This window comes from Rana temporaria, chromosome 1 (assembly GCF_905171775.1).
Source record: "Rana temporaria chromosome 1, aRanTem1.1, whole genome shotgun sequence".
Lineage (NCBI taxonomy): Eukaryota > Metazoa > Chordata > Amphibia > Anura > Ranidae > Rana > Rana temporaria.
This window is the reverse complement of record NC_053489.1, coordinates 103,906,354-103,923,040: the sequence shown is the minus strand read 5'-3', so window position 1 is coordinate 103,923,040 and position 16,687 is coordinate 103,906,354. Positions and strand designations below refer to the sequence as shown.

Below are 16,687 nucleotides of genomic sequence, written 5' to 3'. Positions count from 1 at the left end.
ATTCAGAAGCTCCTCCTCCTACATACACATTTTCTTCACAGTCTTTATTGCGCACACCAAAACAATGTGACATTTTATTATACACGGGGGATGCTTTAAAAGCCAGAGAGTCTATGTTTTTTCCGGACCTCAATAAGCCTCTGCTTTGGGGGCGGGGCTGGAGGCGGGGCTGTGTCACCGTTTGCTCCCTATCACAGAATGCAGCCTAATGTATCTGCATGTCTCTTTCTCCTCCGTCTCCCCCCCGCTCTTTGTAGGTTTCTCATTGGATCTGCATGTTCTGTCCCGCCCCCCCCCCGCTCTGTGTATGCCTCCTCGTTTATGGTTCCTCGTCACTTCCGTGACAAATTGTGATGGGTTCACTGAGGGGTAGTGTCGTGAATCCCCTGGAACGCATCACATTTGGCGTTGGAACGCATTGCGCATGCGCAGTTCGCCGCCACGTGACTTAGGCTGCATTCTGTGATAGGGAGCAGAATATGACACTGCACCTCCTCGTTATGGTTCCTCGTCACTTCCGTGACAAATTGTGATGGGTTCACTGAGGGGTAGTGTCGTGAATCCCCTGGAACGCATCACATTTGGCATTGGAACGCATTGCGCATGCGCAGTTCGCCGCCACGTGACTTAGGCTGCATTCTGTGATAGGGAGCAGAATATGACACTGCACCAGTTTGACACCTGTGGACTATACCATTACCTATCACTTGACATGTGCTTTGAATGTGTAACACTAATAGCCCTGCCCCTTCCTATCAACTTTGGGCGTGGTCAGTAGGGTGTCCCCCTCAGATAGCGCTCTGGTTGGAGGAGGACAGCACAGAGGATCAGCCACACAAAGCCATTGAGGAGCACGCCTCCACACCGCTGTCCATGCTCCCACCAGACAGGTACAGTACCCAACCCTATCCTAATCAGCGCATCCCACCAGACGCATGGCGCAGCCACTAGCGGCGACACTCGGCACAGCACGTGGGGAGAGGCGCGGGTCACATGGTTCGGCGTCACTTCCTGCCCGCCCTCTTGGCTTCCATCTCTCTCCCCGCGTGTGTACGCGCTTGGTGCCGCGGTTTCCCGGAGGCCTTTAAACCCACTCCAGTCCACACACACACCCGCTTGCAGGCTGCAGAAGGTGAGGAGTGGCGAGGGGAGACGGCTTTCTGCGGTGTGATGAAAAGGGGGCGCCCTGTGCTCGCCCTATAACCGGGCCTGTCTATGGGCTGTAGTGCCCGGCATAGTGTGTGTTATCCGGGCGCTGGGCTGAGCCCGGGAGTGTCAGTGTATGAATGGGGGGGAGGGAGAGGTGGGGACTTGGGAGACAGGGGCAGGGGGGGGGGGGACTTGGGAGACAGGAGCAAGGGGGGGGGAGGCCTTGGGAGACAGGAGCAAGGGGGGGTGAGGCCTTGGGAGACAGGAGCAAGGGGGGGGGTGAGGACTTGGGAGACAGGAGCAAGGGGGGGGGGGGTGAGGCCTTGGCAGACAGAAGCAAGGGGGGGTGAGGACTTGGGAGACAGGAGCAAGGGGGGGGGGGGGACTTGGGAGACAGGAGCAAGGGGGGGGGGGGGGACTTGGGAGACAAAAGCAAAGGGGGGTGAGGACTTGGGAGACAGGAGCAAGGGGGGGGGGGGGTGAGGACTTGGGAGACAAAAGCAAAGGGGGGTGAGGACTTGGGAGACAGGAGCAAGGGGGGGGGGGGTGAGGACTTGGGAGACAAAAGCAAAGGGGGGTGAGGACTTGGGAGACAGGAGCAGAGGGGGGGGGACTTGGGAGACAGGAGCAGAGGGGGGGGGGCGTGGGAGACAGGAGCAAGGGGGGGGCGGGAGAGGACTTGGGAGACAGGAGCAAGGGGGGGGGGGTGAGGACTTGGGAGACAAAAGCAAGGGGGGGTGAGGACTTGGGAGACAGAAGCAAGGGGGGGGGGCTTGGGAGACAGAAGCAAAGGGGGGGGGGGGGGGACTTGGGAGACAGGAGCAGAGGGGGGGGGGGTTGGGAGACAGGAGCAAGGGGGGGGGGGAGGACTTGGGAGACAGGAGCAAGGGGGGGCGGGAGAGGACTTGGGAGACAGGAGCAAGGGGGGGGGGGGTGAGGACTTGGGAGACAAAAGCAAAGGGGGGTGAGGACTTGGGAGACAGGAGCAGAGGGGGGGGGACTTGGGAGACAGGAGCAGAGGGGGGGGGACTTGGGAGACAGGAGCAAGGGGGGGGCGGGAGAGGACTTGGGAGACAGGAGCAAGGGGGGGGGGGTGAGGACTTGGGAGACAAAAGCAAGGGGGGGTGAGGACTTGGGAGACAGAAGCAAGGGGGGGGACTTGGGAGACAGAAGCAAAGGGGGGGGGTGAGGACTTGGGAGACAGGAGCAGAGGGGGGGGGGCTTGGGAGACAGGAGCAAGGGGGGGCGGGAGAGGACTTGGGAGACAGGAGCAAGGGGGGGCGGGAGAGGACTTGGGAGACAGGAGCAAGGGGGGGCGGGAGAGGACTTGGGAGACAGGAGCAAGGGGGGGGCGGGAGAGGACTTGGGAGACAGGAGCAAGGGGGGGGGCGGGAGAGGACTTGGGAGACAGGAGCAAGGGGGGGGCGGGAGAGGACTTGGGAGACAGGAGCAAGGGGGGGCGGGAGAGGACTTGGGAGACAGGAGCAGAGGGGGGGGGAGAGGACTTGGGAGACAGGAGCAGAGGGGGGGGGGAGAGGACTTGGGAGACAGGAGCAGAGGGGGGGGGGGGAGGACTTGGGAGACAGGAGCAGAGGGGGGGGGGAGAGGACTTGGGAGACAGGAGCAGATTGGGGGGTATGAGGACTTGGGAGACAGGAGCAAGGTGGGGTGTTTGAAAAACAGCTGGAGGACCCCCAGATTGAGACCCCCTGATCTACAGTGACTGGGGCTCCTGGCACAAGTATGGGAATATATTGGGTGTAGAGATTTGTCTAGATAGAAGATGAAAATAAAGCTCCTCATTATAATGTATGAACAGATTGGTAAAATGCCCATGTAAGGTTTACATCGGAAACCTGACTATCGGTAGAATAGGAAAACAATCATTGGCTCAGGATTAGAAAAGATAGAAGTTCTTTAAAAAAAAAAAAAAGATACAGGGAGTGCAGAATTATTAGGCAAGTTGTATTTTTGAGGATTAATTTTATTATTGAACAACCATGTTCTCAATGAACCCAAAAAACTCATTAATATCAAAGCTGAATATTTTTGGAAGTAGTTTTTAGTTTGTTTTTAGTTTTAGCTATTTTAGGGGGATATCTGTGTGTGCAGGTGACTATTACTGTGCATAATTATTAGGCAACTTAACAAAAAACAAATATATACCCATTTCAATTATTTATTTTTACCAGTGAAACCAATATAACATCTCAACATTCACAAATATACATTTCTGACATTCAAAAACAAAACAAAAACAAATCAGTGACCAATATAGCCACCTTTCTTTGCAAGGACACTCAAAAGCCTGCCATCCATGGATTCTGTCAGTGTTTTGATCTGTTCACCATCAACATTGCGTGCAGCAGCAACCACAGCCTCCCAGACACTGTTCAGAGAGGTGTACTGTTTTCCCTCCTTGTAAATCTCACATTTGATGATGGACCACAGGTTCTCAATGGGGTTCAGATCAGGTGAACAAGGAGGCCATGTCATTAGTTTTTCTTCTTTTATACCCTTTCTTGCCAGCCACGCTGTGGAGTACTTGGACGCGTGTGATGGAGCATTGTCCTGCATGAAAATCATGTTTTTCTTGAAGGATGCAGACTTCTTCCTGTACCACTGCTTGAAGAAGGTGTCTTCCAGAAACTGGCAGTAGGACTGGGAGTTGAGCTTGACTCCATCCTCAACCCAAAAAGGCCCCACAAGCTCATCTTTGATGATACCAGCCCAAACCAGTACTCCACCTTGCTGGCGTCTGAGTCGGACTGGAGCTCTCTGCCCTTTACCAATCCAGCCACGGGCCCATCCATCTGGCCCATCAAGACTCACTCTCATTTCATCAGTCCATAAAACCTTAGAAAATCAGTCTTGAGATATTTCTTGGCCCAGTCTTGACGTTTCAGCTTGTGTGTCTTGTTCAGTGGTGATCGTCTTTCAGCCTTTCTTACCTTGGCCATGTCTCTGGGTATTGCACACCTTGTGCTTTTGGGCACTCCAGTGATGTTGCAGCTCTGAAATATGGCCAAACTGGTGGCAAGTGGCATCTTGGCAGCTGCACGCTTGACTTTTCTCAGTTCATGGGCAGTTATTTTGCGCCTTGGTTTTTCCACACGCTTCTTGCGACCCTGTTGACTATTTTGAATGAAACGCTTGATTGTTCGATGATCACGCTTCAGAAGCTTTGCAATTTTAAGAGTGCTGCATCCCTCTGCAAGATATCTCACTATTTTTGACTTTTCTGAGCCTGTCAAGTCCTTCTTTTGACCCATTTTGCCAAAGGAAAGGAAGTTGACTAATAATTATGCACACCTGATATAGGGTGTTGATGTCATTAGACCACACCCCTTCTCATTACAGAGATGCACATCACCTAATATGCTTAATTGGTAGTAGGCTTTCGAGCCTATACAGCTTGGAGTAAGTCAGACAACATGCATAAAGAGGATGATGTGGTCAAAATACTCATTTGCCTAATAATTCTGCACTCCCTGTATTCCCTGCACTGGCGTTCTATTCCTTGTCTGGCTCACAATATAACATTTAGAATCCGTGTGACAGACGGCCACACCTGTCCTCCTCCTAACTCTGATCCACAGTGGCTCTCGCCTCTTTTCCACTCAGTTAAATGCTGAATTCCAGGCAGATTGTTTTTTGCAGCTTAAAAACGGCTCTCCATGTTAGTCTATGGCCTCATGCCCACCATGACGTTTTTGACCTGTAGATGGCTGAGCCGTTTTTAAGCTGCAAAAAAAAAACAGGACCAGTGCGTTCTGAAGCTCCAGAGTAGAGCTGTAAAAACGCCAGACGTTAAACGCTCAAACGTGCAAAAACGCTACCGCAGCGTTTTTAAGCTCCATTTAAAAAAAAAAAAACAATTAAAAAATAAACATGGACATGCGTTTTTAAGCTGTAAAAAAGGCTAAAGAAAGTGGCTGTAAAAACGTCCATGGAAATGAAGCCTAAGAGTTGATGCAATTATATATTCATTATTATTGGTGTCAGTGTGTTCTGTAACTGTTGTTTCTGGGCCTTACTATGGGTACAAAAAACAACTAACATACACTTTATTGTCAAGTTTTTGTGACACCGGCCTTTACATGAACCTTAATAGCATCCCAGTCTTAGTCCGTAGGGTTCAATATTGAGTTGGCCCACCCTTTGCAGCTATAACAGCTTCAACTCTTCTGGGAAGGCTGTCCACAAGGTTTAGGAGTGTGTCTATGGGAATGTTTCACCATTCTTCCGGAATAGCATTGGTGAGGTCAGGCACTGATGTTGGAAGGGAAGACCTGGCTCACAGTCTCTACTCTAAGAACACCTTTGGGATAAATATCGGGTTGAGGTCAGGACTCTGTGCAGGCCAGTCAAGTTCCTTCACCCCAAGCTCTCACCCATGTCTTTATGGATCTTGCTTTGTGTCCTGGTGCGTTCATGTTGGAACAGGAAGGGGCCATCCCCAAACTGTTTCCCAAAGTTTGGAGCATGAAATTGTCTTGGTATGTTGACGCCTTAAGAGTTCCCTTCACTGGAATTAAGGGGGCCAAGCCAACCCCTGAAAAAACAACCCCACACCATAATCCCCCCCTCCACCAAGTGTGCGTATGCAGGCGTCCCAATACTTTTGCCAGTATATGGTATCGCTGTGATGAGCAGGAGACATGTTGGGTGGTTCTTTGGGTGTAAATGATGCCAATAGCAAGAAATTACCGGCTTCATTAAAAACCGTTTTAGGCTAGTTTTTGTTTGAGAATAATAATAAAAAAAAGGATTGCAATTTGTCCTGTAAAACAAGGTATAAGCCACCTGGATACACAAAGTAGTTGTGATATGTACAGTTGTACTAACACATGTCAAAGTTGTGTTCAAGCATTATTATTTGTTACCCTCTGTCACGAAGGGGTTAAACTATGAATTTTGTGATTGGTGTAACTACTTGGTGTTGACTTGTCTTTACCTCCATGTTCTATTTTGCACAGTAGCAATCTTGTCACAGAGGGAGGGCAGACCTAATAGCTTATCAGATGTGCTGACAGGGAACATGCTGACAGGAGCTCCTCTTACTGTTTCATCACTGAGCTTTCAGACTGGGTGTAAGAGTTTGATCATTATTTGCTTGGCTTCAGTCAAGAAGTGTGGGGGTGACTGTACTGGCAGTGCCATCTGACAGCACTGTTTAAATCTCAAGGCTATCTGGACAGAAATGCAAATCCTTTGGAAGATAAAATGGTAAACGAACATTTATTTCAATTTTGTGTATTTAGCTGCTTTCCTGGAGCTTATCCTGATTGTGTGGGGGTTTTTTTCAGATTCTTGGCTTGTATGTCTGTTACTAAAGCTGGCTATGCATGGCTTTTTTTTCTCAACAAGTGGGCCCTACATGGATCCAATATTGGCCAGTCCTGCTGAATTCTAATGCTTGCTGGTTTCGTTCCAGAGGCTTGTAAGTCCTGTAGTGACATACCAGCCAGTGAGAGGGAAAAGAGCATACCTTATTGAATGGATTATGTGATTACGCTGGATTGTTTTATATTTCTGCCTTTAGATCCCCAGCCTTGGAAGGGGGTAAAGTAAAATACAAACTGTCAGGATATTTTAAGTATTAAAATATATTTTTTTTTTTTTTGCCTTTTAGATGAAAGAAACCATCATGAATCAAGAAAAGTTAGCCAAACTGCAAGCACAAGTGCGCATTGGTGGAAAGGTAAGCTAATTTTCTACAAATACAATGCATAATTTTTGTACCAACATATCCTAAACATCTTTTTGTTCTAGTTATCCCGTCTCCCAGATTTGAAATGGTGCTTTGATTTTTCACTTCAAGGCCTCATGCACGCTGGAGGTTTTTTACAGCAGCTGTTTTTGGCTGTAGACTGTTTTTTCTACAATCATTAAAGTGGATGTAAACCCAATTATTTTTTTTTATATAATAATATAGATATTTCCCATCATCTGTGCCCAGTCTTGCCACACAGTTAATCCAGCTCTGAGCAATCCTCTTTATTCAGTGAAAATAAAGACTTGCAGATAAAAAACAGTCCTTTTCGCCCTCTTGCTTCAAGTGACAGGTTATTTACATATCTCGTGCACTAGCCTGGAGTTCACAATTCACATCTCCCCTCCAGCTCTCCCAGGATTGGCTGCCTTTCCTGTGTTTTGACTAGATGTTTTCATAATATGGGGTGTGATCCACAGTTTAGTGTGATGAGGAAATGCTGCAGTGAACAGCCATCAGAATATTCATAGACAAGTTATTAGGGGAGATGTATTTAGTCAGAGCTTGAGTGATCTTCTTATTATCGTTATATTGCAATGTGGTGTGTCTGAGGTCACCTGATCACATATGCAACGTTCCTATATTACCAGGATGTATTATGTGAGGGAGTGGTGGATTTCTCACATTTTATACTTGCACCCAGTAAGGCTGAATGAACTTAGGGCTGGTTCACAGTGCGCTGTGCGAGATCGCGCAACAACTAAAAATCAATCGGCACGAATCCCCCCCCCCCCCCCCCCCCCTTTATGGAAGAGTGGCAAGAAGAAAGCCCCGAGCCCTGTTTGCATCCCCCACATGGCTTCTTGCAAACATGTGGAAGAAGGTGGTCTGGTCAGATGAGATCAAAACTGTACTTTTTTTTTTTTTTACCTAAAAGCAAAATGCTATGTGTGGTGGAAAACCAACACTGCACATAACACTGAACATGCATTTTTGGTTGTAACATGACCATGTGGAAAATTTCAAGGGGGTATGAATACTTTTTGAAGGCACTATAGAAGCAGCTCAATGTTATCCTATGGGTATATGCACATTAGGAAGTTTTAGAGGCATATTTTAAGCTCTGCGTTTACGAGGCTGAACAAAAAAAACCTGGTTTGCATTTCTGGTATCAAACACTAAATGCTCAAATGCCTGTGCAGAAACTCCCTATATGTGTTTGCAGGGGGAAAAAAAAAATATGTGTGTGTGTCAGTTCACACTGGGGCGGCTCAGTGCAAGTGGGCTTGTTCTTCACAAACTATGGCCACCACAATTAATGCAGATCTCTAGAATTGTAGTACTGTCAAACTATAGAAATTATATTTACTAAATAACCTTTTATTTTTATCTGAGGCTGAGCTGTCTGTGTTGCTTTGAAGCAAAACATCTTTAAACTTTGTTTTTCCTCCACACTTTAAGGGGACAGCCCGCAGAAAGAAGAAGGTTGTCCACAGAACAGCTACTGCAGACGATAAGAAACTACAGTTCTCCTTGAAAAAGCTGGGTGTGAACAACATCTCTGGCATAGAAGAGGTGAGTTGTGTAGAATTGGAACTGTGCAGAGTTGTACATTGTGTGGACAATGTTGCCTATATTGGTCACAAATGTCAGTGCAGTTTGTAATGATGGCATTTTACATGACTAGAGAATGCTTCCTGTTATGCCAATATAGACACCATGTGACTAGTACTGTGGCTTTGCTCATATGAAGTATCCTTGATTGTGGGAACAGATGGATCCCTCAACCTTTTATATTCTGTGTAGGGTATTAAATTCTTTCTAGTGCATAGATCCACACTTCATATTTTTAATAGTGCCTGGAAGCTGTATTTAAAATGGAAGTATAGCCTGCGCTTTATTCCTGGAAGCTGCAATTAAAATGTTTGCGTTTCATTTCTGGCATCTGTTAGGTGCTGCTGAATGGATTTCTAAATCTGGGTCACCTAGTGCACTGGTTGAGATCTTCCAAGTACTCTCAACTACTATTAAAGAGTTGCAAAGGAATTTATTTTTTTCTTTTTAAATAACAAACATGTTATACTTGCCTCCACTGTGCAGTTTGTTTTGCACACAGTGGCCCCGATCCTGGTCTTCTGGGGTCCTTTGGCAGCTGTTGCGGCTCCTCCCCCGCAGCAACTACACACACATGCGAGCGAGCACGGTGTGTAACTGTTGCGGGCACGCTCCCGTGATATTGGCGGCCATAGCTGCCGCTGTATCATTCGGCCCTGCCCCCGGCGTGTCATTGGATGTGATTGACGGCAGCGCCAGCCAATGGCTGCGCTGCTTTCATTCCATCCACTGCAGCCAATCAACGCCCGGGCTTCAACTCAAGGAGGATGATGGGAGCCAGCGCCGGACTTTTTGAAGGGTCAGGTAAGTAAAACGGGGGGCCAGCAGCATCTGGTGTGTGTTTTTTTTTTTTTTTTTTTTTTTTTTATTACAGGGAAAAAAAAAAAGTATATTGTAAAATGAGATACTGGCAATGCTCCAGGGTCCCTCCTGTACTCCTAATCTGACCAAAAGGCAGTGCATGCTTTGCTGAGGCAGGGCGAGCCACTGGCTTCTGCTGCTGTCAATCAAATCCTTTGATGAGGGAGCTGGAGGGCGGGGATAAGCCATACTGTGTCAGTGGATGCACACAGTCTGTCTTGGGAGAGTGCCCGCAGGTGCACCACCATAGGCAACTTCCTATGGGGATGCACCAAGTAGTGTTAGCGGGTGTCCCCAGAAGAGGTTCAGGTCTGCTATGTGCAATACCAGAGCAGGTAAGTATAGCACGTTTAAAAAGCAAAAAAGCTGATCCTTTATAACCGCTTTAAGGGGTCTGTTGTAGTTCACTTTGGCTCTCTTCAGACCTGATGACAGCATTGCAGGGGATCTCTAGCAGCACTCAAAGTGTTTTACCCCTTCTGTTATTGAGGAACTGCAGTCTGCTCACATAATTTGTATTAAAAACACCTTTACCATTCTTATGCAAATTGGTTGGAGGGAAGCTTATTTTTATATATACTGTGGTTCTGTTCTTAGCAAATATGCTGCAGAAATCTCCCTCCACAGTCTGGCTACATACATTTTAATTGTGGGCAGCTGAAGCTGCTGCCTGTTCACTTCCTGGATTTACAGAAACACCTGCAGCTCTTATTTGCCCTCTTGTGACTCATCCCCCTCCCTGGCAAACTCTCAGAGAGCTGTGTTTGATGTCATAAGTCTAGGCTTTTACCAGACAAACAAAGTAGGCTGTATAAGGTATTTACTGGCAAAAAAAAGTTTTACCATCCAAAGTTAAAACGAGGGCAGAAGATTTAATAAATGTACATGCATTTGTGGCTTGCTATTATCTGTTGAAATGCTTAACGAGCCTTATGAGAATATCCTTCTAAGGAATTGGTTCTAAGGCTTATTGAATAATAAACGTTTTAATTTTATATTCTGATCGTTACCTTGAACTATAGTCTCAGTATTGCAGTGCTCACACGTTTTTGGGGGAAAAAAACTTAGTGGAGTTTTGCACACTGATTTAATATAAGTGTGTGATATATATTTCACTCTGCTTTAGAGCACACCATTCTACAAATGTAGAAAATGCACAAATAGGCGGAGGACATGTTTTATAGTAAGATGTCTTGATCATGTCTTTGCAGGTCAACATGTTTACAAACCAAGGGACAGTTATACACTTCAACAATCCCAAAGTACAGGCTTCCTTGGCTGCCAATACCTTCACCATTACAGGTCACGCTGAGACCAAACAGCTTACAGAGATGTTACCCAGCATTCTGAACCAGCTTGGGGCAGACAGCCTCACCAGCCTGCGAAGACTTGCAGAGGCCCTGCCAAAACAATGTAAGTGGATGCAGCAAATAGTGAGTCTTCAAGAGGTGACAGTCTTATTTCACATGCCTGTGCAGTGTGTGTGCGCGCATGTCTGGGTAAAAACAAAAAATGTTTAACTGGCTGCTGCCTCGTGTTCTTTTTTTAGTGAACAGATCAAGGTCCAAACAAAGGAAGCCAGGAAACTAGCATTAAAAGGGGAGATCAGCAAAGGGTATAAGTCTTTCTTTCTTGCACAGGTACACTCCTCTAAGCCACCAGGAGTCTACTGATTGTGCATTGGGAAGGAAGTACAGTAATTGTCCAAGGCTTTGAGGGTCACTAAGAGTTCTGTAGCAGCTGGCATGTGCTGACAACCTGTGTGCTTGTTATGGCAGGGTGTCCTTAGAATTCCTCCCAGAACACCCACCTGCACATGCTCTGTGATCTAGGTAAAGGGCCAAGCAAAGTTATAGGCATTCCTTTCCTCACCTGCTGTTGCAACGTGAGGAAAGGAGAGCCAGTAAGTCTGACGGGGAGCATTTACACTGATAATCGGTGCAGTTTCATTAGCGCACATACAAGATGTGAGTTACTGGCGTCATCAGCAGGTGAAAACTGAGGGGGAGAAAGCGGTGACCACATCTAAGGATTAGTCAGCTGCAATATATTACACTTTTAGTTTTGGGTTTAATACGACATTAAGGTCATTAGATTTAGGGACTGCTTGAAGGTTTGGATCTTTGAAGTCCTCATTGACTGTTTTTTCTGTAAAATGTATATGATCTGGTTATGTATTTTTTACTGGGCTTTGAAAACCTTGTGCATTTTTGACATGTAATATTGGATTGGCTTTTGAATACAAATGTGCTGAAAAACTGATTTTGTACACCCAAAAGATTTCAGCTGAAGTCCTCATGCACACAGGACATTTAACTTGCCGAGAAGCCAGCAGCCTTTTTGCAGAAAAATGTCTCTAAAGCTTTTAGGTGTCACGCACTTGGGTGTTCATTTCATTGACCAGAATAAAATCATTTGTCTGGCCATTGCAATTAATGCACTAGCAATATAGGTGTGTTTAGCAGCGTCTTTTTTTTTTTTTTTTTTTTTCTCCTGCCTCTAAGAGCCCCCGCCACTAAACGCTGCCAAGTCTGTGTGCATGGACACAGGCTAACATGCAGGGTTTTTTAGAAGCAGGAAAATATGCCCAAGAAGCAACTATAGAAAAAAATGCATGAGGCCAAATAGTTTGTCTAGTGGGATAGCTAACACACTACTGGCATCAAAAGATCATTTTCCTTATTGATGAAAACTGTACTGGCTTTTAACCATTGGCCTTTAGCAGTGAAGCCTGCTTCTGTTCCTGTCTTAGGATGTATCTTCCTGTAATGTTTCCTCTACATTGCATGGATTTTAAAGTGTATGTATAGCAAAACCCTTTTGTAGATTGGGATGGAGTAGAGAGGAGATAAACGTCTGACAGGGTTTGCTGCCTGTACAACAAAAGTAGAGGGAATTCTCCAATTCCTGTAACACACACACAGCAGAAGTAAGAAAGCGGGTACACGATCCATGCCTTCCACTAGTAAAGGCACCCCCTCCCCACTACACTAAAACACCAGCTAGGCACACAGTTAACCCTTTGCTCACCCCTGCTGTTAACCCCTTTCCCAGCCAGTGTCATTAATGCAGTATTTTTTTTAGCACCGAGTGTCGTGTCACGATTTTGTCCGTGGCAATATCGCAGTCCTGCTTTAAGTCGCTAATCGGCGCCATTGCTAGTAACAAACATATCCCATATAGTAAACATGGGGAATTCCCTGCAAATTAAGGGAATTCATTGGTGGACCCGATTTCCCTTTATTACTTTTCTGCAGAATTTTTCTTTTTATCTTAATGCATTATGTGTAGCAGCCTCCCCAGCACCCCCTAATACGTGAGCCCCTCTGTCCTGCGATGTCCACGAGTCCCTTGGCCGTCCAGGACTCTCCCTCCTGATTGGCTGAGACACAGCAACGGTGCCATTGGCTCTCGCAGCTGTGGGGGTGCAGGGGGTGGGGCTGAGCTGCAGCTCCATGTCTGAATAGACACATGGAGCTGCAGCTTGGCTCAGGTGCCCCCATAGCAAGCTGCTTGCTGTGGGTGCACTCAACAGGAGGGAGAAGTCAGAAGATCCATGCTGCCATGTGCAAATCCAACTGCACATAGGAGGTAAGTGTTTGTGTGGGTTTTATTTAAGACTTTACAACCACTTTAAATAGAAAATGGCACGTTTTTGTAACCCCCAACAATTAATATTCCTGATCTGTGCCTGCTGTACCATGTACTTGCGTGATAAAGTATCCTGTTTTCTAAAAAAAAAAAGCAATGCGCAAAACACATACAGCATGCCATTTTAAATACAATGAGTGTTTTGTGTGTATGTATATGTATATGTATGTGTATATGTATGTGTATATGTATGTGTATATGTATGTGTATATATATATATATATATATGTATATGTCTTGTGTTAACAATTGGACTTTATTATTTTAGCTTTAGATGGTAGAGCACCACTTGCCACTGGGGAGGAAGAAGACGATGAAGTTCCTGGTAAGTTCTTAGATCTTATGTTTTATCAAAAAAAAATTTTTTTTTTTTTTTTTTGAGTGCTTGGTGATCAAGGGACTCAAAACTGTATTGTGAATGTCATTCAGCTCTCCACCTGAAGTGTAATTATATTGGAAATTCGACAATGGTTATCTGTAGAGTGCAGTTTGGTTACTGGAGTTTTTATAGCTGAATTCTAGACCGGTAATAAAAAATATGGCTGTCTACGTATTTATGTAGTTTGTTTAACCCTTTCGTGCCTAAGCCTATTTATGACATTTGGTGTTTACACGTTGAAATCCATATTTTTGGCTAGAAAATTACTTGGAACCCCCAAATTTTATATATATATTCTATATCGCATAATCTAGAGAATAAAATGGCGATTTTTTTTTTTTGCAATATTTTATGTCACACGGTATTTGTGCGGCGGTGTTTTAAACACAACTTTTTGGGAAAAATTAACTTTCACGAATTTTAAAAAAATGAAAATAAAATTGGCTTAATTTTTTTTGCATAATGTGAAAGATGATTTTACGCTGAGTAAATGGATACTAAGTATGTCGCGCTTTATAATTGCACGCACTCGTGGAATTGCGACAAACTACGGTACCTAAAAAATCTCCATAGGCGACGCTTTAAACTTTTTTTTTTTTTTTATTATTTTACGGTTACCAGGTTAGAGGAAATCTAGTGCTGGAATTATTGCTCTCGCTCTGATACCTCACATGTGTGATTTGAACACCGTTTTCATATGCGGGCACGACTTCCGTATGTGTTCTTTGTGTTTTTTACATTTTGATCACTTTTATTGCTGTCACAAGGAATGTAAATCCCTTGTGACAGTAATGGGTGGTGACAGGTACTCTTTATGGAGGGATCGGGGGTCTAAAAGACCCCCGAGCCCTCCTTTGCACTTCAAAGTATTCAGATCGCCGAAAACGGCGATTCTGAATACTGTGTACTTTCTTAAATCTGGCGCCATTGGCAGCCGAGAAACCCGGAAGTGACGTCATGACATCGCTTCCGTGTTTTCAATGTGGACACTGAATCAAAGCAGTTTACGGCTTTGTTTCAGAGCGCGCCTGGACGATGCAGGGCGCCGGATCGGGTCTCCCGGTGGAACGGGAGGCCCAGTCAGAGGGGATGATGTCCCCTCCCACTCCTCCGGCATAACAACCGAGTGGCTTTTAGCCGCATCGGTTGTTATGTTTGGATAGCCGATCGCCGGCTCTAAACAACGGTACCGGTATGATGCCTGCGGCTGCAGGCATCATCCCAGTATTACCCCCGAAAGCCGGGGAAACATATATGCGTTCCGTCGACGTGAAAGGGTTAACCATTTAAGGACCGCCTAACATCGATATACGTCGGCAGAATGGCACAATCGCGTACCTGTACGTCCTTTTTAAGTGCCCAGCCGTGGGACCCAATCGCCGGCGATCGGTCACAGGAGCTGAAGAACGGGGAGAGGTGTGTGTGTGTGTGTGTGTGTGTGTGTGTGTGTGTATAAACACACCTTCCCCATTCTTCACATTGGCAGCATCACTGATCGTCTGTTCCCTGATATAGGGTAAGACGATCAGTGACTTCACAAGTCCAGCTCCACCCCCTACAGTTAGAAACTCACATGCGGTCACACTTAACCCGTACAGCGCCACCCTAGTGGTTAACTCCTAAACTGCAATTGCCATTTTCACAATGCATTTTTATAGCACTTTTTGCTGTGAAAATGACAATGATCCCAAAAATGTGTCAAAATTGTCCGATGTGTCTGCCATAATGTCGCAGTCACACAAAAAAATCGCTGATCGCCGCCATTAGTAGTAAAAAAATAATAAAAATGCCATAAAACTATCCCCTAGTTTGTAAACGCTATAAATTTTGCGCAAACAAATCGTTAAACACTTTTTTTTTTTTTTTTATATAAACAATAGGTAGGTAGAATACGTATCGGCCTAAACTGAGGAAAACTTTTTTATATATTTTGTTTTTTTTTTTGTTTTAAAAAAAAAAACGCACAGGTGATCAAATACCACAAAAAAAGCTATATTTGTGGGGGGAAAAAGGACACCAATCTTATTTGGGAGCCACGTCGCACGAATGCAATTATCAGTTAAAGCGACGCAGTGCCGAATCTCAAAAAGGCCTGGTCCTTTACCTGCATATTGGTCTGGGTCTTAAGTGGTTAAAGTGGTTGTGAAACCCTTACAACACTTTTTTTTTTTTTTTATTTTATTTTTTTTTCTTCCTTCTCTACAGGTAAGCCTGTAGCTACCCTGGATATCTCAGACTCCTGTATTTGCATGTGCTGACGTAATCGGCACTGAAGCAATGGCATGTATGTGACGTTGCTTTTAGTGACTGTGCCGTTACCGGTGGCTCCCTGTACTGCCACAGGGAATGGGGGGCAGCTGGAGCGCTGGGAATGTGTTGCATGTTCCACCCTAAAATCTAGTGGAGCATGTAACATGTTCCCAACGGTAAACTGCTTTAATCAGGTGTAGCTAATCGCCTTCTCAATGGCACACAAAGCCATTTGACTTATCTGTGAACAGCTGTAGTCCTTTGAAAAGAGCTTTCCTTTTTTAAATTTTGTTTCTTTTTTGCAGACTTGGTTGAGAACTTTGATGAAGCCTCAAAGAATGAAGCGGTCTAAACTGAAACCACTATGGAGCTTAATAAGCTGAACAGAGCTGCTATTTTATATTGTGATTTATCTATTTGTGCTTTTTTTGTTTTTGACCCGATGAGATTAAAGTTTGAATTCCTTTTAAAGATGCCCAATATGTAGCAGCTCGCTTCAGTCGCATTCTGTGCAGACCCCTTGCGGCCCAGCCCAACTGAAGACCACTAGAAATAAAGATTGATCATGCGTAAAACTTTACTGAGCTGTGTGTTTTAGTGTTCTGTATAGTTGATGGGATTGGCTGATATCCCATTGAACACCGTGGTTTATTTACTCTCTGCAAACATTTTTGGAGTTGGACATGGCATAATATTGACACTGCAGTTTTTCCAACATCAATACAAGGGTATTGTGTATCATCTTGTTACAGAGATAAAGGCACAGCAAAATGACTGTTTTGTCGATATACAATATAGTGTTGCTGTATGACACAACATGCATATGAAGGTCCAATCGTATTTATTGACCCAAGCTAATGCCAACAATAAGTAAAGTGCAACCTTCTATTTTGATGGTATGTGGGTTTTTCTATAAAATCATACATTTTAAAACTGAGCCTACTAGGGTGCCTGGATTGCCGTGAAAAGGCTGCAGTCGGTGGTATGCCTCCCATTGAGGCTGAGAGGGGGTGGGGGGGGTTCCTGCTTCTCCTTGACTGTCAGCGCCGTGATTGATGGATCTACAT

The 16,687-nt window shown here is 45.3% G+C and overlaps 1 protein-coding gene across 2 annotated transcripts; it reads left to right on the top strand.

Moving 5' to 3' along the window:
* Positions 1–785: 785 nt before the first annotated feature.
* Positions 786–16,200, top strand: BTF3 (basic transcription factor 3). 2 transcript variants are annotated; one of them, XM_040341450.1, is made up of 6 exons: positions 786–890; positions 6,785–6,853; positions 8,327–8,440; positions 10,552–10,753; positions 13,260–13,316; positions 15,926–16,200. In XM_040341450.1, exons 2-6 carry the CDS (start codon positions 6,785–6,787, stop codon positions 15,970–15,972), a joined length of 489 nt encoding a protein of 162 aa, XP_040197384.1. In that variant the 5' UTR covers positions 786–890; the 3' UTR covers positions 15,973–16,200. The 2 variants fall into 2 exon arrangements, with proteins under 2 accessions (XP_040197384.1, XP_040197385.1); XM_040341451.1 differs by lacking the exon at positions 786–890 and adding an exon at positions 1,009–1,132.
* The last annotated feature ends 487 nt before the right edge of the window (positions 16,201–16,687 follow it).

Excerpts from the sequence above, each read along its gene's own strand:
- BTF3 (XM_040341450.1), top strand. The coding sequence starts at position 6,785 with ATGAAAGAAACCATCATGAATCAAGAAAAGTTAGCCAAACTGCAAGCA. Across the intron at positions 6,854-8,326 it reads AAGTGCGCATTGGTGGAAAG|GGGACAGCCCGCAGAAAGAA; the intron begins GTAAGCTAATTT and ends CCACACTTTAAG. Across the intron at positions 8,441-10,551 it reads ACATCTCTGGCATAGAAGAG|GTCAACATGTTTACAAACCA; the intron begins GTGAGTTGTGTA and ends ATGTCTTTGCAG.